Genomic DNA, 24,593 nt, shown 5'->3' with positions numbered 1-24,593 from the left:
GCTTGTCCAACATTGCATGGCCAATAAGTAGCATAATAAAGATTAAAACCCTGTTATCTTTGATTCCATAATCTTAACTAATATAATATCCTGCATCTCAGAATTAAGTGTAGATATTTAGAGTTCCAGGATGAGGGCAAGGAGGAATAAATAGTAGCAAAACCAGTCTTCTTTGTGACTTTCAGCAACCCCTCTTCCTCCTGTGCAAAATTACCTCACATGGCTCAGATTTTTGAATCCTGTATGTGAACTTTGTCAAGAAAACGAATGACCAAATTAGTACAGGTCATGCTTCATTTTTTATTTGAAAATAATATATTTTTCCCTCATACAGAAAAAACGCAGTGAGATTCCTTGTTATTGGGAAAATCAACCAATGGGATGTCAAAAACTAAACTGCGCTTTCCATCACAACAGAGGACGTTACGTTGATGGCCTTTTTCTACCTCCAAGCAAAAGTGAGATTTTTTAATTTTAAAAGAATAATTACTGTATAATGGAACACTTGCACGCTGTACAAAGTACTTTATGTACTTACTATTGTGAGAAAGTGGTACTATTTCCACTTTACTGATGAAGGAACTGAATTTTATTAAGGTTAAGTGATTTGTACAGAATTATAAAGCGGTAATTAGCAGAGTCATAATCAAAATAGCTTCCAAAAGCGATGTTGCCTCAAGTGTTTAGATTACTATAGCTTGCTTCATTCCCATTTTCTTGTCAGACCCATAGAGGTTTTTGAAAGAAATTTAATTCTCTGGGCCTGGATTCGGCAAAACTGTTCCTCTAGCTCTCTTTTAAAATAAAGTTTAATTGGAAGGAAACCATGGTCATGCATTTACATATTTTCCATAGCCAAATTTTGTGCTCCTTATGCAAAGTTGAGACAGATCTATGAAGCCTATAATGTTTGCTATCCAGCTTTTTACAGTGTTTGCTAACTCTGCTGTAGACTAAAATAAAACTTATGCTCTACCAAAAGCTAGTGTTTATTTCCAAAGTCCCTTTTATAGTAATTTCCTAGTGGAATTAGAATCATGTCAGCTATGTTATTAAAATTTGATGGCTACATATTTTCACCTTTATTTAAGGGGGAAAAAAGTAGGCTCACTCCTTTCTGGTTTGGCTCAAAAATGTGACCTACTATCTCTTAAGAACTACTTCTTGCTGAGGAAAAAGCCTAGAATTACAATATTAAAATTACATGTCTACAATTTGCAGTCACTGTGCATTAAGCCTTCTATTTATTCTAGGTTTTGAGAGCCCAGTTTGAGTGTGTTCATGTACTATTAACATGCATTATTAACTAAAAGTCACACTTTCCCTCCTTGGAAGTTTACAACCTAATTTGGAAAATGGAGGAATTAACTAAAAAGACATAAGGAAAATGCACTAGCTTGTTATAGGTGGCCAGGGATTTTTGATGAATTGGGAGTGTATCTTTTGTTTTTGATTTATGGCTAATTTTGTATGTTTAGCTGTGTTGCCCACTGTGCCTGAGTCACTAGAAGAAGAAGTGAAGGCTTGCCAGCTCACAGTTCAGCAGAACAAATTGTCTGTCCAGTCTAATCCCTCTCCTCAGCTGCGAAGTGTGATGAAAGTAGAAAGTTCAGAAAATGTTCCTAGCCCTACACATCCACCAGTTGTAATCAATGCTGCAGATGATGATGAAGATGATGATGGTAAGTTTTAGTTCTTAAAGGCAAATAAGTGGTCAGGGTCACTTTGTGAATTAGGATCAGGATTAAAACTCAAGGCCTATTTTTAATTGTATATTTGCCTTAAATGTAATAATATAGATCAGTTCTCTGAGGAAGGTGATGAAACCAAAACACCTACCCTGCAACCAACTGCTGAAGTTCATAATGGATTACGAGTGGCATCTGCCCGGAAGCCTGGGGTCAATTTAAAACAAGGTAAGAAGTGGCTGTATTGATGCTGGCTCCCATGCATAAATTTTAACAACACTATTGAATGTGTCTACACTGTTTTAAATACCTTCAAAATTTAGTTGACGATCACCACCGCTTCCCTTTTCTCTGCCCCTGTTATAAGTACAATATTTTCTCTTATTTAGCAAACATCTAGACACCTGCTATGTACAAATAAAATGCAAAGGTGAAAAATGTGCTAGTTCTTCATGTGATTTCTGTTTGTATTTCTCAGGTGAATGTTTGAATTTTGGAATAAAAACTCTTGAGGAAATTAAGTCAAAGAAAATGAAGGAAAAATCTAAAAAGCAAGGTGGTAAGTCATCAGTTATGACCAAATCATTGAATCTTGCTAGAAAAGAATGATTAGGGACCGTCAAGTAACAAGGACCCTTGGCAGCAGCCAAAATGAGTTTGTCTACTGTTCCAGGTTTGAAGTAAAACACAGGCTTACTTAAATTATGGTTTCATTATAACTGCTTCAGTCCCTAACTATTCGCAGCTGAGCACTGCAGTTAAAGAACCCAGAAGAGCCCTGGCCGGCTAGCTTGGTTGATTAGAGCATCATCCAGATATGGCAAGGTTACAGGTTCCTTCCCTAGACAGGACGTGTACAAGAAACAACCAGTGAATGCATAAATAAGTGGAACAACAAAGTGATGTTTTTCTCTAACATCAAAAAAGAACCCAGAAGAACTTCTTTATCTTGAGAAATAAAGTATATTTAAATAGGAAATAATTTATTTTGTAGTAAATGAATTCATCTCAACAACTGCTAGGACTTCTTCTGGAGCTTACCTCAGCTTGGTTGATTTATATGTTTCCAACCCTAAAAATTACAGTGTGAAAGTAATATTTAGAATAAGTGGTTGGTTCTAAGGACCTTCTTGATAAAGCTTTTTCTATCAGAACCTTGGAAATGTGTTTTGCATGTAATTGAATATAGATGAAAAAGATTGAATTGACACACCTGATAGCTGGTGTGCTTCCGAGGTTAACTTTAGCATAATGTTAGCCTTGTTGGTAAATAAAAGCATGTTGAGTTCCTAAGTCACTCAACACAATTTTATGTTTTTTAATAGTTTTTTGGGGTTTTTTTAGAGAAAAAATTCTAAAAACATGTCAAAAAATGGACAATTTTGTTTTCCTTACATAATGTGCCCAAGGAAGATAAGAAATAGGGATTATTTGCCCTTCTCCTACCACCACCCCATATCACTGTAGGCAAACAGGAAGAGAGAGGCTGATTGGCTTGTAGTTGTCCGGTGGTTTATGTTGGACCTAACTGGTCACAAATCAAATTTCTTGACTTGTGATAGCTTTATTTTTCATAAATTTGCTTTTTTTGACCCGCTTTATTTAGAAGGTTCTTCGGGAGCTACCAGTCTTTTACTCCAACCTCAGACTATTCCAGGTCCTGAAAAAGAGAATGTCCGGACTGTGGTGAGGACAGTAACTCTGTCCAACAAACAAGGTAAGGTATAGGTAAGCTATAGAGTCGTTAGACTCCACCTTATAAATAACTGGGGGAGCAAAATTCCTGTGTGCATTTTACCTGTGATGGAATTGCAGGATGAGTTCAGTATGTTTATCAGATAGAAGGATGAAAAGAAAACTAGTACATTTGACTCTGCTATTAGAAAGGTTGAAATTCTTATGCAGTTCTGATTATGTATATTTAATTTTTACATTTACTATTTATTTGTATCCATTCAATAAATTTGTTGACTCCCCTTTGTGGGTAAACAATTGTAATAAACCCTTTAAATTATAGAAATATTTTCCTTAATAGTTTTAAATCTAGGAAGGAATATGACACAAGTAATTATAATATGCAGATACATTTAAATGTTTGCGCCATTCAGACAACAAAGAATCAGAAGAGCTCATGTCTTCTGGAGTAAACAAAGAAGGTTATAGGAGAGTTAGCCGCGGAGTATGATTTCTGTTTTTAAACATGAAAGTGCACAAGCAAAAGTATGGTTGAGTTTATAATCAGTTGGTTAGAAAACATCTTGTCTTTGTATAGTTGGCTACTGTTGATAAGGACTGTGCTAATGCTTCCCATTGGGCTGTGTATTTGGCTATTTAAATTATTTAATATATTAATTTTTTTTAATGTAGTCTTCATTAAGATAGATACGATTTTCAAGAGACTGGGTGATTTAAGTTAATATCAGCATGTACTTTGTACCCATTAGTAGTAATTGCTGAATACAGAAAAATTGTGTAGTGGTAGAGAAATTCTGTTTTTGTCATTTCAGGAGAAGAACCTTTGGTAAGGTTGAGTCTCACCGAGAGACTGGGGAAAAGAAAAATTTCAGTAGGTGAGATACATTTTGTGCATATATTTTGCTTTCTGCTTGTTTGTTCATTAATAAGATAACCTCCTCCAAAATTCTCTTTATATAAGTCGCCGGTCATATTGATTTGTGGTCTGCCTGTATTCTTGGCTGAAAGCACATTTAAAAGTTTTTCACATGTGCATTATACCTTTTATTGAAGTCATAGAAATTTATAGTGTTACAAATTAATTTGATTATGGCCAACTTTTTAGAAGGTACTAGGTTTTAAAAACAGCAAAGAATATCTCCGTTTCTATGGACAAAATGAAATTTGAGTTATTAAAGGAGAAAAAGTGTCCAGTTAATATAAATTTAGTCCCTGGATTTATTAATGCTAGTTTATATTTAGGGGAATAGTTACCATATTACAGAATTGTTGTGTACCTACCTTAGTGTGTCTGTCTCAGACGAATTGTTTTGAACCCTCCCTGGTGGGTGTGGTTCAGTTGGTTGGAGGTCGTCCCGCAAACCAAAAAGTCACAGGTTCAAATTCCTAAGCAGGGCACATGCCTGGATTGCAGGTTTGGGGCACCTGCAAGAGGCAACTGATTGATGTTTCTCTCCCTCCCTCCCTTCTCCTCTTTCTGGAATCAATAAAAGAGAAAAAGAAAAATACCACTTACTTAAAAAAAAATTATTTTGAAAGTCTCCTTTGACTCCAGGGATTCCTCCATACTCTTTTAAAATGTACTTGCAAATATGAAATCCTATCTGTTTTGGGTTTTCTTAGATGCCATTCTCATTGCCTGAGAAATTTTAGGAAAAAAATACAGAAATAAGCTCTTTTAATATCAGCATATATGTAAACTTTGTGAATTTTGATTTCATAATTATAAATTAGAGTCAAGTTTTCTTGTTTTAAGATTCTATTTACTTATTTTTGGAAGGAAAAGAGAGAGAGAGAAACATCAATGTGTGGTTGCCTCTCACAGGCTCTAGCTGAGGACCTGGCCTGCAGCCCAGGCATGTGCCCTGACTGGGAATCAAACTGATGACCTTTTGGTTCACAGGCTGGCACTCAATCCACTGAGCTACACCAGCCAGGGCTAGAGTCAAGTTTTCAATGGGAACCCTGCAAAGATTACATCTTCAGTCAAGCAGTGCAAAAAGACAATGAACTTGTGGCATGCAAATAACTTACTTTGAACAGTGTAATGTAATGAAGCAGGAGTTAAGAAAATTTGTTCAGGTCTTAGTTCCATCACTAATTGGTGACTTGGTTAAGATACAGCTTTCATAACCTTAGATTTCTTACCAGAAATTGAAGAGAGTGGCTATTTGGCCTTCAGAGCCTTCATGTCACAGAAAAATGTTAAATTTTGTGGTTCTTTTGCCATTCTCCTAATCATTTCTGGTGCATTAAACCACAGGTATACGTAGAATTCAGTAAGTAGCCAGTTAAGAATTTTTTTGTATGTGAAGGTTTTTTTAATATGTTCCTAATTCGGAATTTCAACCTTAACCAGGACTTAAAATCCTCCATTTGTAATTTTAGTCAGTTATTTGGTAAACATTAATTGGTGCATTTGAAAAAAAAATTTTTTGTCCCTTATTTTACCTCTTCTTTTTGGGACATTTAGTTCTAAAGAAGCGAGTGACTAAACACACCATGTAAATGTTGAAAACTTACAGAAGTGTTCTGTTGGGGGGACCCAAAAAATGGAATCTGTTTATAAAAAATTATGTATTCTTACATGTTTATACTTCAGTCACCTTCAAAGTAGTCTCCATTTGATGCAGCGCACCTACTAAGACATTTTCCCCACTGCTCAAAATAGTTTTTGAACTTGTCGATTTTGATGCCTTTTAGTACTTCTGCCGTTGTTACCACCTTTCCACATGGATAAAACGTTGCCCATTGAGGACTTTTTTCATCAGGGAAAACAGAACAAAGTCTCTTGGGACAAGATCAGATGAATAGGGAAGGTGGGGCACAGTGGTCATGCCATTTTTTGGTCAAAAACTGCTGAGCACTCAGCATGGTATGGGCAGGTGTGTTCATAAATCACCCATTATGAAATGGGCAGACCGTTGAAAGAGTCTTCAAAAAATTGACTCAGGCCGAACACAGCCTGTCACAACACCAGCTGGTACACTGATACAGTTGGGTTCCTTGAACACTCACTAGTGGGGGAAGCCTGTGCTACAAGGGGCCCACCTTCCAGAAGATAGTTTGGGGTTTTTGGGTCTCCCCTCTTATGTTGTCTGTTTTTGCTTGTATTTCTTGAACCTTGCAGAGGTTGACTTGAACTCCTAAACTAAGTTTCCCCTATTTGTAGGTGGTGACAGTGATCCTCCATTAAAGCGTAGCCTTGCACAGAGGCTAGGGAAGAAAGTTGATGCTTCAGAAACTGACAAGACACCAAAAAAAGGTACCTTTGTTGTAATACACTTTGTGTGTAATCCTGACACTTGTCTCCTGTTATGTTAACAGGAATAGTTTGTTACTCTTTTTGTTCTGGTATACATTTTATTATTCATTCAACAGACATTCTTTTTAGATCTAGGTAAACACCATTGGATAAAATAAACAGTATCACAATCCTCATGAGCTTATAGTATAATGGCAGATAGAAATACTTGTGTATATTTTGATAAATTCCGTGAGAGGAAAAAGACATGATGTCATGGAAACATAAAATCTGCAGCCAAATTTTCTTCCACCTTGACTATCAATTATAATTGAAGACTTTCATAATGAAAGAACATTATTTCAAATAGGTTTAAGGGGAAGAAACCTTTTGATATCAATAAGATTTTAGAATGTTGTAACAAAATTATTTTACTAAATTGAGTAGTTTCTGCTTTTCAAATCTAAAGACACTTTTTCTAAAGCTCTCCAGAGTGCTCTAGGGAATTCATGATTCACATAGAGAAGAAAGTTTAAGACCTGAAGACACTTTTTTAAAAGCATTTACATTAGAAGATAAATATAAGCCTAATTTGTGGCCTTTGAAAAAGATAATTGACCTATAAAAAGTCTGTGTTCAACTTTTGGTTTTTGGGTTTTGTTTTTGGTTTTTTTACAGTTCAAGTTTCCAAGTCTCTAAAGGAACGGTTAGGTGTGTCAGCTGGTGTAAACAGTGAGGAGGCAGCAGGTAGGTAAACCCCACGACCAGCCTCTGATACCTTTTTCTTGCTGTAAAATCTTTACTTTTTCTCCTTTTTATTAGGTTAGGGCTTGTGTTTTCTGTTTTTTTTTTGTGGTTTTATTTGTTTAAGTAATTGGTTACTCACTGGTATGAATTCTCTTTTTCTTAAAGATGACATAATGAGCCCTGGCTGGTGTGGCTCAGTGGTTGAGAGCCATCCTGTGAACCAAAGGGTTGCTGGTTCAATTCCCAGTCAGGGCACATGCCTGGGTTGTGGGCCAGGTCCCCAGTTGGAGTTCAAGAGGCAACTACACATTGATGTTTTTCTCCCTCTCTTTCTTCTTCCCTTCCCCTCTTTGTAAAAATAAATAGATAAAATCTTTTTTTTTTAAAAGATGGCATAATGATTTTTCATCATTGCATTGATAATAGGAAATTAGAAACAACCTAAGTATTCAACAAAGAAGGAATTAGATTAAATTAGGGTAGTTGTGTACTAAAATAATTGCTGTCATGAACAGTGATGTTCTGAACAACAGTGATGGAATTACTGTTAAAAGAAGAAATGTTACAAAAGAATACATCACTGTTGACTTTTTTTTTTTTTTTGCTTTAGAGAAAAAAAGTCTTTGTTTCTTGTAATAAAAACTTATTCTCAGGAAGAAGTCCATATGTATGAGATGATTCCAGTTTTAATTTTTTTCTTCATATTGTTCTTGTCCCTAATTGTTAATGTTTTTAAATTGCAAGACGTAACTGCACAAGTGTATACATGTGTACAATTTAAAGAATAATTAAATGAAACATTCAGGTACTCAACCATTTAGCTTTTTCATACATTGCTGGATTCATTTTGATGCTTTTTAATTTTTATATTTGTATTTATGAATGGTGTTATTAGCCTGTCCTTTTCCTTTTTCATTTTACCCTTATCTGATTTAGGTGTTGATTTTACCAGTATTGATATAAAAGGAATCTGATGTCAAACATATTTACTCTTTTTGTAAACAACCTTGTTACTCTTTGTGGAATTCTTTTTTTTTTTTTTTTTTTTTTTTTGGACAACTGTCTTTATTGAGAAGAGAATTTGTCCAGAAATCTTTGGTTAGGATTAATATTGGCATATTATAATATCAGTATCTGTTCTGAAAATAATATTGACATTATTTATAGCAGTGATAGTTCCTTTACCTCTTTGATGATTACTTTGCAATTTTTAAGGACCTTAAGACATATGTCCCTGATCTTGCCTAAAATTAAGAACAAAGTATATAACATAATTCCTCCTGCTCTGCACCCTCTCGCAATCAATCATACAATCCCAATAACAGCAAGTTATCCAGTATTCCAGTGTTAATATAGTTCCAGAAAGGACCATTCACACAGTACCCTGGGGCTCAATATAGACTACCTTATGCTCAGTGTGAATTGACCCCTTTGAGTTGTGCACTGTGGCAGGCATGGACATTTCTTTCTTCCAGGGAAGCGAGCCTCAAGCTACTTACATTTTTTGGGAACCAGATCCAAGTTCCTGTGGATGTCAAGCAGCTTCATGTATATTATCTTGTGAAATGCTCACAACTGTTCCTGGGTTCTGGTGAAGGGACAGTAGCTCAGAGAGAACTGGAGTCATACAGGGGGAGAGGGAGTTGGGAGGCTTGCAGGCGAGCTGCTGTTCTGACCTGGAAGTACTATTTTACAGCCAAAAAGGAGAGGAAGGACACATGAACACCAGTGACCTGAGCAGCCCCCAGGGTCCCCAGAATCAGGCAGGTGTGTGCTGCAGGGACTCTGACCATTAGGGTATTTTTTCTCCCATGCTCGCCCAACTGATACCATCTTCCCTGTGTTCTGGAATTCTTATTAGATGTTGGAGCTTTTTAACATAGGTCCCACCACCTGTTTTTTAATCTTGCCTTCATATTTTCTCTCCCTTTGGGTTTTTTGCCTCGCCTTTTTTGATCTTTGCTTAACTTTACTTTTCAGATTAGGAATTGATAAACTTTTTCTTTAAAGGGTCAGATAGTAAATATTTCAGGCTTTGCAGTCCACAGTCTCTGTCACAGCTATTCAGCTCTGCTGTTGTAGTGTGAAAGCTGCCCTATCCAATATGTAAATGAGTAAATGTGGGTGTTCCAATAAAGCTCTATTTATAAAATTTAGAGTATGGCCAGATTTGGCCCATGGACTTTAGTTTGCCAACCCTATTCTGGATGGCTGATTTTAAACCAACCTTTTTTTTTTTTTTTTTTTTTTTTAATTCAGTCCTTCAGTTGAATTTATTTTGGCACCTGTGTTTTTATTTTTCAAGAACCATTTTTTTTTCCCCGGTTCACTGATTTCTCTCGTTTCACAGACTGATTTCAGGCTACTCTGGGTGTTAAATCTGAATCTTTTTAAAAAAATATGTATATACTTTTGTCCTCTCCACTTGTTTTTGTTTATTTCAGTTCATTTTTAATGTTTCTTTTCCATAATTATAAGTATCTGGCCTAGATTTCCTCTGTGATTCCGAAGATCTTTTTTCCAAGTAGTTCTCTCTCCTGGCTGGGAAAACTGACTTAAAATGTCTGCCTAAGGGAAGAGGATATTACCAAAAGGCAGTTTGTGTGGGCTGCAGACTGGCAGGCTGGAGGCCCATACAATTACCACTGCAAGAAAGACTTTCTTTCAGAGTGCAACTAATTTCTTTTCCTTTCCCAGCTTTGCTTTTTAGGGCACGCCCCCCCCTCCCCCGCCTTCTTTTTTCTGCTTGGCATTTGTGAAAGCCTGGAATTTTTCATGCTCTGCTTCTCTCCAGCACCATCGTCCTTATTTTGTGCTCCCTTCCCCAGCAGATTCTCCTCTTCTCAAGGACCAGGTCATGAGTGGACCAACTGGTCTGTAGGCCATCCTTAAATTTCTACCCACTGTTGCTTGTCATACCAGTTTAACAGGGGGGTTTTGGCTCTGCCAGGAAGAACGACTCCTACAGTTTGTTCTTTTCTGTTTTTCTGTAAATTAGACATCTGCTTTCTGTCTCAAATTGTTCACAATATAGGCTCTGCCAGTGGTATACTTGGTTTCCATTGCTATTGTGATTTATTTTACTTTTACTGTCTTCTCCGTTATTTTGATGAAATTTTGGTAGGGTGGGGAAACAGGGACTCCATGTCACCTGGTGATGAATGGTGATTCATAGTATTTTCTTGGAGTTATTTTGAGATCAGTCTACCATTTTGAAATGGAAGAATTTTTATTTTAAAAACCTAAGGAAATAATTCAGTAAGTGTTTGAGGGCTTCTAGGTAACAGGTACTATACTAAAATATTGCAGATGAGAAAATACAGTCACTGTTCTAATGAAGTATCTAGTGTGGTGGGAAATATGGTCAGTTATGGTACTGTGTGATCAGTGTAGCAAACTGGATTTAGAGGTTGTGAGGTTCTACAATGAAGTCAATTAAAACTAAGTTAGGTAGCAAGAAAAATGAGACCAGTAGGGACTGCTGTGTGTAGAAGCAACAGCATATTCAAAGGTTCAGAACATGTGTTTAAGGTTGTAAAAGGGTACTTTTTGGTGTTGATCTTTCGTTAAAGCTGTATTCAGTGACTCAGTATGTGTTTTTAATATCCAAATTATTTTTGTTTTTTCCCCCACGTCATTTATTTAGTTAGTTAGTTAGTAAGGAGGTCATGCATATCTGTCAAGTGTGAAATTTGCTCTTCAGTTTAAAAAGATGAAGAATGATTAATGTGTTATTAAAAATAACCCTTGGGTGGCATGTCAGTCTCTGGGCCTTTCCCATTTTTCTTCTGTCTTGTCACCTGTTTTACTTCCATTTCATCCTTTGAAGTATCACTTAAATATTACTTCCTCTGAAAAGTTTCCCTTAACCAGTTCCTAGACAGAAGGTGGTGTTCTTGCTTGCTACACGCTCCTTTATAGTATTACATTTCCTTTATCAGTGCTGTCATCATTACCCATACTTGGTTGTTGCAAAATTATTGCTCTATTAGAGTGTAAACTAAATGTGGACAGAGATTGTATTTTGCTTACTATTACATTTCAAGCAGGGTCCAGCACATGTTTTTATCTACAAGTGAATGGAAGAATTAATTTGTTGCTATTTTTATTGGTAAGATTTATGACAGTTTCTCCAAGTAGTAAATGGCTTTCAGGTTCCTCAAGAATGGGCTTCTGACTAGAAATCCACATGAGTAATTTTTGCCTCTGAGAGTTTCCTTGAGGTCCATACTTGAGACATGCAGTATTCTAAATTTGAGATGGAAACTAATGTACTTTTGATCATTCTAAGTGCCTACCTAAATGATACCACTTTGCTGGGCTCTGTCCTGATCCAAGAATAGAGACCGTAAGTCACTAAGAAATGAACATCAAGTACAATGACTTCTTTTTTCCCCTTGAAAACAGAGAGAGTTACTAAAGTTGGTGAGATCCACGTGAAGACATTAGAAGAAATTCTTCTTGAGAGAGCCAGTCAAAAACGTGGAGAGTTGCAAACTAAACTCAAGACAGAAGGACCTTCAAAAGTTGATGATTCTACTTCAGGAGCAAGAAGCTCTTCCACTATCCGAATCAAAACCTTCTCTGAGGTCCTGGCTGAAAAGAAACATCGGCAGCAGGAAGCAGAGAGACAAAAAAGCAAAAAGGATCTAACCTGCATCAAGTTAAAGAATGATAATGAAATTAAAAAAACAGTGGTTTTGCCACAGATAGTTGCCAACAAAGGACAATCAGAGGAGCCTGCAGGTAGAGCAAAGTCTGTGCAGGAGGTGCACATCAAGACACTGGAGGAAATTAAACTAGAGAAGGCACTGAGGGTGCAGCAGAGCTCCGAGAGCAGCACCAGCTCCCAGTCTCAGCCTGAGGCCACCCAGGGGGCTAGGCGACTCCTCCGAATCACCAAAAAATCAGGTAACAAGAAAGAGCTTGGTCTGTAGTACCACTTCCCTAAATGTTTCAACAGGTCGTGTTCCACAGGATATTCATAGGAGTTTTGTGAGAAGTTTTCTTTACTTGGATAACCTGTGAAAATCACTGAATTAAATGAAGTTGAGCTGTTTCTGTACAGTGGCACTATATATATCTTTGCTATGTTAATGTACATTTTGAAACTTTTTATTTGTTCAATCTTAGCATTACTTTTATTAAGAAAAGTTTTAACTTCATCTGTCAGGAAGTTGTAGCTTTAATGAAATAACTATTTATCTGTTTAATGTGAATATAGTTATAAAAGAAGAAAAGAAACTTCAAGAAGAAAGTGAAGTTGCATTTCAGAGCGGTGTTCCTAGAACAGAGGCTAAAGAGGTGAGTTTATTTAAAATCATCTTATAGTATCCGTGGCAAGTGAAGGCTAGATGAATGGTAAAATGTGCTTTTTACTTTTAGCTTATAATAAATTTCTATTTAACACTTCACTGATGTATTACAAAAAGAGTCTTTCACTATGTTTATAATTTTCAATGGGGGGCGTTTCTAATGGGATTTTTCTGTACTTCAATGTATATAATCATTTTTCTCAGCCCTTTTGAAGTTGTTTTAATTGACCATTAATATTTTTTAAACTATGCTTTTTTCCTTGTTTTGACAGTAACGCCAATTCATTGTACAAAACTTGGGAAGTTTTATTTTCAAAAGATTGAGAAACCCTATAGTTTCAATCTACATGTAATCACCATTAGTTTTTTTAATGGATTTCCTTCAAGCCTTTTGTTTATACATACATGTATGAGAACTTTTTAATGTTTGACTTGTGTTGAGAATAATTGAGAACTTTACAGTGTATCTTCCATTTTGCAGCCTGCTTTAACTTTACCATATTAATAATTCTTCAAAATGTTTGTCTTTACTGGCCACATAGTGTTCTGTTATATAAATGCAGCCTGCTTCTGGGCTTTCAGATTTTGTTTTATGTATTAAGATAATGAATATCTTTGTACAATAAATCTTTGTGCAAGACTTACTGGACTTAGGGTCATGATTATCCTAAGAAATCTAGGTTTTTATTGTCCCACACATCTCTTATGAGCCCTGGCTGGCAATCAGTCCATTGAGCCACACCAGCCAGGGTTATTGTCCCACACATCTTTAATCTTTCATCTTTAGTTTGGTGTTTTTTATTTAATATCAAATAAAGAGCAAAAATGCTTATGTCCTGGATCATATGAGACACTGCTTGACTTAGATGTTTGCATTATAATAAATAATAATTATCATATAGGTTGTTAGAGGACTGAATTTTAATTCTGTCATTTAAATTTATCCGTAGGCTTCAACTGAGACAACAGGAGCTGGCATCACTAAAATTCAAGTTAAGAAATGTGAAACCATGAGAGAGAAGCACATACAGAAACAGCCAGAGAAGGGAACCTCACAGAAGGAAAAATCACTTTTGACATCCCTTTGGGGAGATGTAGACTTTTCTAATTCCCAGATAGAAGAGAAGCCAGTGCTCACTACTGTGCCAGGCATCACACGCTGCCTAACAAAGCGGCTTCCCACAAAGTCATCCCAGAAGTCAGAAGTAGAAACCTCAGGGACTGGCGACTCTGTATTAAATGTGAAATGTGCAGCACAGACCTTGGAAAAAAGGGGTAAAGGTGAGTGTTTTTTTCTAGTGTATCTTGCTTGAGGATCTCAAAATTATCAAGTTGCAGTAATTCCCCAACAACAATTGGGTTGAATTTCATTTGTCTTGTATCCTGGTCACAAAAGTGGATAGGAGTAATAGTTCTTATAATTCTATTAAAAAAGACAAAACTATATGAATATCTTTCTTGGCATTTAAAATTTCTAATTAAAAATCTTTGTCTAAAACTCTGTGGTGCATCTTTCCTCTGGGTTTGAAAGAAAGAAAAACAAGGGATAGAAGCAGTAGCGGATTCAAGAGCCACTAAAGGAGTCATTTGGGTATATGTATACATTATGGTCATGTGTAGTACAGATTGCTTGTGGATCATTTTCAGTCTGGGGTGTTTTTTGTTTTGTTTTTAATTACTTGTGGTATATCTAGTACTGTGAAGGAATTTTGATATTCTGAGTTACTCTCTACGTAAAGGAGACTTTTTTTAGCTATTAATCAAATATTTTCTGTCCCTTATAGCTAAACCCAAAGTGAATGTGAAGCCATCTGTGGTTAAAGTTGTCTCTTCCCCCAAAGTGGCCTCTAAACGCAAGGCGGTGGAGACGCACTCTGCTGTCATTGCAGCCGTGAAGCCGCTGAGCTCCAGCAGTGACCTGCAGGGAAGCCCGGCCAAGAAAGCAGCTGTGGTAAGAGGGAGGCCGAACTCAGTGATGCTTTAATCTCTGTGGTAGGAAAGCAGGGACAATTAACTCTATAACTGCGTGTGATACTTCCTGCCATTTCCTAAGCATTTAGTTGTTTAAGTTGTATTTTACTCTTTAAGTTAGCCATTTGTGGAGTGGCAGGATGGGATTTTTATAAACGGATTTTTAGGTGCTTCAAATAATTTTGCTTATTTGCACACTCAACTTTGGGACTATTTAGTCATAGATTCCCAGGCTTAAAGAATGACAGCCATGATTCTAAGAAGGTGGCAAAAGAAAGTGAAAATGCTCTAATTAAAAACCCTCACTCTCCCACTGAACTACTTGCTCTTACTTTTTTAGGCTGTCGTCCCACTCCTCTCTGAGGATAAATCAGTCACTATTCCTGAGACAGAGAAACCTAGAGACAGGTAATACCTTGTAGTTCTTTCAAATCAAACTTTAGGCCACTGTTACTGTTTATGCTCTCCAAAATAACACTGCTAAATAATTCTAAGTATTTACAATTTAGCCACATCTAAATAAGTCTGCTGAACTTCAAATTAATTGCAAGGAAACATGATGCTCAGGATTGCTGTGCTCTTCAGGTGTCATTGTTCATATTTGCCTATATTATAAAATGTTTTGAACACGAATTCTGCTTTAAAAGGAGGAAAATGCTTTGTTCCAAATTAGTAAAACAATTCCTTGTGTGTGTCTTCGAAACAACTCTGCTAATAACTGTGTGTCCCCGAGACTAGGTAGTCCAGCCAGCCATTGACAAAGGGCAGATTTTAATATTTCTGGGTTTTTTTCTTGCAGTCTTGTCCTGTCTCCAGTCCAGTCCTCCTCAGATCCCTCTCCACCAGAAGTGTCGGGCCCTTCCTCATCCCAAATGGCCACGAAAACTCGCCGACTCAGCTCTGCCTCAACAGGAAAGCCTCCGCTGTCTGTGGAGGATGATTTTGAGAAACTAATATGGGAGATTTCAGGAGGCAAATTAGAAGCTGAGATCGACCTGGATCCTGGGAAAGATGAAGATGATCTTCTGCTTGAGCTATCAGAAATGATTGATAGCTGAAGGTGGTAATAGAACATTTAAAACAAACAAAAAGAAAAACTCACCAAAAAACTGGACTTAGTTTCATCTATTGCAACATTTACTCAAGATGATCATTTCTTTAGTCTAGAATTTGCCCCAAACCAGAAGTATACCTCTGAATTATCTGTACGTGTCCTAGATTCCTTGGAGTCAGAATTTTAAAGTCCCTTGATAATCATTTCGTCCATTCGATGCCATTGTTTAGCATCTTGAAGAAAAAATTCTGTCTTACCCCTCTCTCTACAAAAATACTGAGAGGGAGATTCAAGTGGAAGGGTACAAGAGAACTTTGTGATTCCTTGAGGTGTTTGTCAGTTTTGGCTTTTTCCCCCTTTGTTGTATTACTTCCTTTATGTATTGTCTTAATTAACTTAATGTTACCTGAGTTTGGAAAGGATGAAGACAGCTGCTACCATAAGGACCAAATTTCACGCTACCACTAAACAACAAAAAAATTCACTCAGTCTCTTAAATTGTATGTCTTCTTAGAAGTATTTGGAGATTCATCTAAGCTTTAGAGCTGAGCAGCTGAAGAAGCCTGTAATCTGGACATATCTTTCTGGACCTGATTTTCATGTTTCTGCTGCTGTGTAAGCTTCTGAAGATCAATAGCTAATTTATTATTACTGTAATTTTTTAAGGCTTTAAAGTGCCTCAGGGGTCCTCTGAAACTAATTTTCTATTTCTGGGGTTCCCTGGATTTTTAATAAGAGATGGTGACATAATGATTAGATGAATTCTTTTTTTTAGTATGAAATTTGTTCCTTTTCTTCTTTAGTACTTGCCTCTTACTATTGAATTATCACAGGAATAAAAATTGGTTAATTTTATATTTCTAACTCTCCCAGAAAATTCCTCTTGCCCAGTATTTATTTGGCATCCTTTAATCATCTGAGGGGGAAAAAGAAAACCTCATTCAATCTGCCAATATTATGTATGGATTGTATCAGTACAATGAATTGTACTATAAAATGGATTATTTGAGATGTTCTGGGGGTGTATTGTATACCATCCAGTTTTCTTCATTTCTGAATTGAAATTTCTTTTTCTGATGTTGGTCTCCTTCATATCACCTCAAGGTTTAGACTGTGAAGGAACAAGTATGGTGGGGCTAAGAGTATTGAAAGGAGACATTATACATAATTGGAAGGAAGAGGAAAGAAGGATTTGTCCATTTTGATATTTTGCTCTAGGTGGCCAGTGTTGTTTCTCATAGGGAAATCTGACCCACCTGTCATGTTGGCTCCTAAGGAACTGCTGTTGTAAGCGGCTCATCAAGAGTTGAACTTCATGTAGCCTTGTTGGGAATATGGAAAAGGAAGAAAGCCACAGGACTGCCCAGTCTTGGGAAGATCTGGATGATTCTGCACAAGCAAAAATGACTTGAAATTTATGTATAGACACACCTCTCTACCAGTCCATCTTCAGCTGACCGAATGTTGTGTAATAACCCTTCTCCAAAGCAGGGGTGGAATGTTTGGTTTCACCACAGATTTTCTACTTGTTTCATTTCTGGAATCAGCTTATAGATTCCAGTTCCCTTTTGTATATAACCTCTTTATTCTTTTGCCTTTTAAAAAATAATTTTGTTTAATATTTAAAGCCCTTGTATTAGTCAATGATTCATGTTCAGCATTATTTGAACCATTTGCCATTCATTACACAAAGAAAAATACTTATTTGTGTTTTAAATAAAACTGGTATAGGAGAGTCTTAACGTGAGTTAAGTGGTGGTACATCACTTCAGCCCAGGATCCGCCTCAGTAGAGGCCCCATTCAGAATGTTACTGACATTTTGTGTAAGTGCTTCAATTTTACAGATATTATTTGGCTTTAGAAACCTTGGACAAGGACATACTGCCAAACTTAAAAGTATGCTCAGTTTTAGCCACATACGCTTTAGGTAAAAGTGAATAATATATGTGAGGATTCTTTTCTGGCACTGATACTTGGGCATTATCATTCTAATTCAAATAATGCCATTAAGTTTTTTAAAGGAGAGAGGGTTTCATGTGATCATAGATGGATTCAACGATTTAGAATTTTCAAGCATGATGGCATACGAAAGTTTTAGTTTGGGAAAGTTAAGTGTTTCTTTATTGTGCCCGTATTTTGTTAGGGGATTACATTTAACTTTGTTAGTCACCAAAGAACAGACTTTTTCCCCAAGTGGTAGTCCCAATAAGTTGAATCAGTTTTTCACAAAAATCAAAACATTGTGTATTCAGTTTTGAGTGATGATGATTTTCAATTTCAAAAGTAATAAAAGGGTCCAAATAGTATAGAAGTTGACCATAGCCAAAAATTTCAACATAGTTTATGACCTTAACCTCAAATTCCAATGGGTCCTCTCTCATATGGCCAGAAGTTTATTTTTGTCTTGACCAGTCTTTGAACTCAGAGAGAGAAAACATGTTTAATAATTACAGTTTTCAGAAATAAAAGTTATTCTATGTTGGTCAAAGTTTTATGATCCTTTTCTAAAATTGTGCCTTCATTTTGCTGGAATATTTCTGAAAATTTTTTTTTTTTTAGTATCTACTTTTAGAGAGGGGAAGGGAGGGAGAAAGAGAGGGAGAGATATATCAATGTGTGGTTGCCTCTTGAGCGATCCCCACCAGGAACCCACAACCCAGGCATGTGCCTTGACTGTGAATCGAACTGGCAACCCTTTGGTTTGCAGTCTGGCACTCAATCCACTAAGCCACACCAGGCAGGGCTATTTCTGGAATTCTTAAAAATATTTGCTTTGGGTTTATCATTATAGCAACAGAACAGTGGTTGCCAGTTGCTAACTGTTCAGTAGGTAGCACTTTAAAAGTAGCTAATGTGTATTGAGTACTTAGTATGTACCTCTTACGTTACATAGACATTTTGATACTAAAACTGCATTGAAGATAACTGCTTTTTTATCTTCACTGTAGTGTTAACGTGTTCTGATGTAACAATAAAAAAGTATGCGTTGGGTTTGATTTGCGTTGGGTTCGATTCGTTGAACCTTTCAAGAGCTCTTAAATCATCCTTGGAAGCTGCTCAAGAAATCTATGCAAGTTTCCACAACCCACATATCTGACTGCATTAGTAATTTATTCAAACCACTTTAATTGAATTTGTAAAATGTCAGTTAACAGCATGAGCAGAAGGAAATACTTGACCATTTTCTTAGCATCATGAAAGGGGCAAAGAATAAGCAATGGCCTTAAGAAGAGCAGTCAGGAGTTTATATTTTAAAAAAGTAGGAATCACAAGATTTACTGAGTGGACCTATTTAAAGTATTTGGTTTGACTCAACTGCTGTGGTATTACTGAGTCTTAGTCTGGTGATGGGCAGAAAACAGTGTATTAAAACTTGGGTTATTTGGTCTTTAGACTGGTATGTTCTCAGAAGTAAAGCAAAAATCTAGAGGTAAGAGTAAGGATAAACAGCTAAGACTCAGACTGAAGGAGGCAGAGAAGGGAAAATGCTCAAATAAAAGGCTCCTGTTTGTTGAATTCAAGTAAATGAGTGAAACTGAGAATTGGATGAAGAAAACAAAAGAAATTTCAAGGAGGAGAAGCAAAATGGAAGGAACCATTACCCAATAGATGTGCGTGGTTAGTGAGGTTATATATTTGGTTAGCACAAGGAGAACGGTCAAGTTTAAAAAAGCTACTGTGAGAAAATGTGAAAGGAAGAATCTCTGCGTAACTACCACAAAGTGTCTTGGACTGCCATCCCTTGCAGAGGCTCAAATTAGAACATTACACACTACTGACCACCAGAGAGATGAGCATAGGGCAAACTTCTGCGCAGTCTCGAAATGCTTAGGAAGTAATTGTAAGAGGAAAGTAACAGGAGTGAAGTAGGTGCAAGTATTAAGTGGATGGTGCTATAGAAGGATGAGTGAGAAATTGAGCTGGAATTATGCATAGCTTAGTAAAGGAGATGATTTGAGCTGCAAACGGCCAAATTGAGCAGGTAAGATTTCTTCATGACCTCTGACCCAATTGGTGCTCTTCAGAGTCTGCCGTGTGTCAGTTTACTGTCAGCTATTCTCGGTTAAGGCATGAACTGATGTTTTTTAAAAGTATTTTAAATGCAAATCTGAGTCTGCGTCATAAAATCCCCTAATGACTTCCCCTTGCCTCCAAAGTCCCTTACCATAGCAGATAAGGCCCTGTCCTCGCACCACTCCATGTTCCACACTCCAGCAAAACTACTGGCTGTTGACTTCCCTTATACACTTTCTCTCTCTCTCTCTCTCTCTCTCTCTCTCTCTCTCTCTCTCTCTCTCTCTCTCGCCCTTTGCTGTTGTCAATGTGGTCTGTCTTCTACCGAAGTCTCTCTTTTTCTTTTGCTGACTCCTACACATGACCTCCAAGCTACCTCTTCCAACAACCTGCTTATCCCTCCCCCCAAACTGAAGTGTGATGCCTGTCCACTAAGCATATAATACGCTCTTTTTTTAAAAAAATTGTTTACCCGTACATTGTCCTCAGCAGAGTGTGACCAGATACTACACTCTGCTGAGGACGATGTACAAGTAAACAATATATAGGTTAGCAGATATTCTTACTAACATATATTCTCAGCACCTAGCACAGACCTGGCACATAGAAGGTATGTTAGTTTTCTAGTGCTGCCAAAACAAAATAACAGACTGAGTGGCTTAAACAACATTTATTTTCTCAGTTCTGGAGGCTAGAAGTCCAAGATCAAGGTGTTGGCGTTTGGTTTCTTCTGAGAGCCTCTCTCTTTGGCTTGCAGATGGCCACCTTCTTACTATATCCTCACGTTTTTTCCTCTGCATGCATATATGTATTTTAATGTCATAAAGACACAAGTCACCTTGGATTAGGGCCCACCCACATGACATCGTCTAATTCTTTAAGGACCTATCTCCAAATACAGTCACATTCTGAATTACTGGGGGCTGAGCTTCAATGAAAGAGTTTCAGGGGGCACACTTTACCCATAGCAGAAGGCATTCAATAAATATTTGCTGGGTGAATGAAAAGTTCTTGACCCATTTCAAGGGCTGTTGATCTTTGTTAGACTGCCTGTTTCTCCTTACCCCCATTCTTTGATGTTTCTAATTAATCACAGACATTCAGCAAGTGACAAGGTTTATGGTAGCGATGGAAGCAACTCCAAGCTAATAGGAAGGATGTTCTTCAATATTTCAGAGGCCCAAAGTGTGACTTTTCAGGGTTTTTCTGTCTGTGGATCAGTGATTTGCAAGCTTATTCCACAAATACCTTGGGAGTGATGTGAAAATCTCAAAATTTACAAGAACATAATTAGTTGCAATAAAAAGAAAGAAAAAATATCTCCTAGTACTTTATACTGTCTAATGAATTGACTGAGTTAATGTGTATTCATTCAGAAGTTGTAAGATTCAAAATGTGCATGAAGGTACAAGGTGAAAATCCTCCCCCAACTTCTGCCCCAGCCACACAGTTCTCCAAAGCAAGTTATCGGTTTCTGAGCTATTTTCCCAGAGATATTTCAGGCATATACAGTAAGTCCTTATTTAACATTGTCGATAGGTTCTGTGACTTTAAGTAGGACAGTGCATAATGAAACCAATTTTACCACAGGCTAATTGATATAAACAATGGTTCTGATGACATCAACTTTATAATGAAATGACATTGAGTGCAATGATGTTATTGAGGACCTGCTATATAAAAAACAAATATACTTCCATACAACATCATGTATAAAACACATGATGTTCTGCACCTTAATTTTTGTTATGAAAATTATATTTTTATTATAAATAGTTTTAAGTTATAAATTACAAATTCATTACAAATCCTGTGTTATCTATACCCATCGACTATCCACCCTTATTCTGGTCCCCAGGGCTGACACTAGGGTGAGGTAACAAGGTGCCTAGACAATTTAATGAGGCACTCACTCTCAGGTTGCAGTCACACATGTGTGACTCCTTAAATTTTGCTTTTTAAGCTTGCACCAACTGAGATCCAGCTCTTTTGGCTCCAGTGGACTATTTTGAGGTAAATCTCAAATGTATCATAGCTTGCCTTTTGTCTTACTGTATATTGGATATAGTTTCATATCAGAACAGAACTACTTCAGTTTTGATATAGTTTCATAGTATTACACTACATGAATATGCAATAATTGGTCTAGTCCCTATTGGTGGATATTTAGGTTGTTTCCTGTCTTGGTATTTTAAACAATTATACAATGATTGACTACATTATACCGCACATGTAAATTTATCTGTAGAATTAAATACCTACATGTGAAGTTTAATATTTGGCATTATGAACACTTTTTGATCTTTGCTTATCTAATGGAAGAAAATTCTTTCTCAGTGTAGCGTAGTTTGCATTTGTCTTATAATAAGTGAAGCTGGGCAACTTTTCATATGTTTGAAGGCCACTTGTATTTCCTTTGCTATAAACTGTTCACCTCCATTGCCAATTTTTATTTTGGGCCCCTCTGTCAGATTAAAAATGGCTACAAATTCTTTTACATACTCTCTGTCAAGAGGTGGGTTTTATTCTTCTAGCCCTGTATGTGGCCTGGCACATGAATGCTATATTAGTTCCAGGCACTTAAGGGTAACTTCAGCCTTGGTTTATTAGAGCCCTAGGCCCCCTCACATGAAAAAGTATACTACTCTCCCAGAGCGACCATGTGGTGAGGTCCTGATGCTACATAGACATGGAGAGAGACCCAGCTGAGGCCCAGGCTTCCAAATACACATGCCAAAGTCTTAGATAAGTCTTCTGGGGAAGAAAAATCACCCAGCTGAGCCCTGCCCAAATTCTTGACTTATAACAAATGGTGGTTGTTTTAAACTACTCAGTTTTGGAATAGTTCTTATAATACAGCAATATAGAACCAGAACATCAAGCATTCTTTTTATTGGGGGTTGGGGGGTTCTTTATGTATTAGTTAAACTGGCCATTTGTTTTATATAGTGCAAACAGATTTTTTCCTAGATTTTTTGACTCTGATTTTTATGGTTTTTTAGTCATGCAAAACTTGATAATATTATATAACAGAATTGATCATATTTTATATTTTCTTCCAAAAACCAGCTAGAACATACAATTGAGGAAAAGATAATTTTTAAGAGATGAAATTATCTATTATTAAACTAGATTAACTAGGAAGAAAAAACTAAAAACTAAAGAAAAAATCTAAAAGAATCAAAGGAAAATTTGAACAAATAGACCCTATTTACTTAGATTTAAAAAAGAAAAAAATCTAAGTTCCTGGCTGGTGTGGCTCAATGGGTTGAGTACCAGCCTGGGAACCAAAAGGTTGCCTTTTTGATTCCCAATCAGGGCCCATACCTAGGTTTCAGGCCAGGGCCCCAGTTCGGGGTGGGGGGCGCACAAGAGGCAGCCACACATTGATGTTTTTCTCCCTCTCTCCCTTCCTCCCCCTCTCTAAAAAGAAATAAAATCTTTTTTTTAAAAAAGCTTCTTAGCAAACTTCCCACTATTTAAAAACAATAAAAAAATTACAAGTTGTTCTAGAGTTTAATGTAATCACAATGAAAATACACAAAAGGGTTTTTTTAAGAGAAGCTAATTCTAAAGTTTCTAGGAAAAAATAACCAAGAGTAGCTAGGAAAATTCAACCTACTTTTAGCCCTACCATATAACAAAACAGTATAAAGCTACAGTATTTTTAACTGGGGTACTGGTACATAAATAGAAACAATGATCAATTGAACAAAAGACACACTATATACATGCATACATACACTTGGTACATTTATAAATGTAGCATTTTAAGTTGAATGGGGAACAATGAGTTATTTTTATTTTTGTAATGATGATGGATAACTGGGCAGCCATCTAGAAATTATAAAGCTGTATCAGTTCTAGGATACACTGGGATAAATTTTAGATTAAAACTCATTCAAAGATTTAAATGTGAAAGAGCAAAATCATTTTTTAAAAAAGCAAATTACTTCTGATGAGTTGTATAATCATTCAAATGATTGGTTATGGGGATCAATCCCCAAAAGTTTAGGAATCATGACTTCAGAAACAGGAAAATGCAAGCAAGTAGCTAAGCATCTCTTCATGTGAGGATCAAATAGATATACTGGAGTGTTCTATCCATGCTGTCCTTGAATTCAGTAAATCTAACTGGAGTTTCCTCTGTGCACAGCATGATCCTCTGTTGGATTTGAGACAGGAAGATGTTTTAATTATCCCATGGATTTTCTAGCTTTCTATAGTTTAAAAATCACTTTCATATCCTTTTATCTTAACACCTTTATGAGGTCAGCATTAAATTATCCTACTTAAACAGAATTCAGTTAAGCAAGTTATATTTCTGCCACTTGTCCCCTTAGACTAGTTCTTTCAGTTTCCTCATCTATAAAATGGAAATTCCAATTAAAAGAAATTTCTGCCAGGCCACAAGTACATGAGATAACAAATTCCAGCCCCTTCTCTTCCAGCTGTGTAACTTAGAGAACAATATATTACAACATTGAGGCCTTAATGTATATACACACGCTACCTCGCTGAAACTTCAGCCCCATGAGGCGGGAACATTTTTATCTCTGTTTAGGTAACAACTAAGTGGAGATGTGGCAAAGCTAAGGAATTTATCATTGGTCATAAACTACAAGTGAGCTGGATTTGAGCCCAGCAATCAGATTTCAAGGCTTTCATGCTAAAAGCTGTGTTCTGTCGCCACCTTACAATAACAATGCAGTGATGGTCAACAGACATATGAAAAGGTGCTCAACATCACTAATCAGATAAATGCAAATTAACACCACAATGAGATACCATCTCACACCTGTCAGAATGGCCATCGTTAACGAATCAACAAACAAGTGCTGGCCCGGTTGTGGAGAAAAGGGAA

The 24,593-nt window shown here is 36.7% G+C and overlaps 1 protein-coding gene across 4 annotated transcripts in view; it reads left to right on the top strand.

Annotated features, from left to right (window-relative positions):
* Window positions 1-17,456, top strand: part of ZC3H11A (zinc finger CCCH-type containing 11A) — a 39,972-nt gene extending 22,516 nt beyond the window's left edge. For all 4 annotated transcript variants that reach the window (XM_054563123.1, XM_054563124.1, XM_054563122.1 and 1 more), the window contains 14 exons: window positions 335-458; window positions 1,479-1,682; window positions 1,800-1,916; window positions 2,167-2,247; window positions 3,295-3,405; window positions 4,196-4,258; window positions 6,556-6,648; window positions 7,306-7,374; window positions 11,782-12,285; window positions 12,599-12,678; window positions 13,640-13,970; window positions 14,474-14,640; window positions 15,001-15,068; window positions 15,460-17,456. In XM_054563123.1, the coding sequence (XP_054419098.1) occupies window positions 335-458; window positions 1,479-1,682; window positions 1,800-1,916; window positions 2,167-2,247; window positions 3,295-3,405; window positions 4,196-4,258; window positions 6,556-6,648; window positions 7,306-7,374; window positions 11,782-12,285; window positions 12,599-12,678; window positions 13,640-13,970; window positions 14,474-14,640; window positions 15,001-15,068; window positions 15,460-15,718 (2,271 nt within the window). In that variant the 3' untranslated portion in view covers window positions 15,719-17,456. The remainder of the gene's footprint in view (window positions 1-334; window positions 459-1,478; window positions 1,683-1,799; window positions 1,917-2,166; window positions 2,248-3,294; window positions 3,406-4,195; window positions 4,259-6,555; window positions 6,649-7,305; window positions 7,375-11,781; window positions 12,286-12,598; window positions 12,679-13,639; window positions 13,971-14,473; window positions 14,641-15,000; window positions 15,069-15,459) is intronic.
* The last annotated feature ends 7,137 nt before the right edge of the window (window positions 17,457-24,593 follow it).

The sequence above is a fragment of the Pteronotus mesoamericanus genome, unplaced genomic scaffold, assembly GCF_021234165.1.
Source record: "Pteronotus mesoamericanus isolate MK-2021 breed Mesoamerican mustached bat unplaced genomic scaffold, CSHL_Meso_final scaffold_705, whole genome shotgun sequence".
Classification (NCBI taxonomy): domain Eukaryota; kingdom Metazoa; phylum Chordata; class Mammalia; order Chiroptera; family Mormoopidae; genus Pteronotus; species Pteronotus mesoamericanus.
Note: the sequence above shows the minus strand (reverse complement) of the source record. Positions and strands in the feature narration are given on the sequence as shown.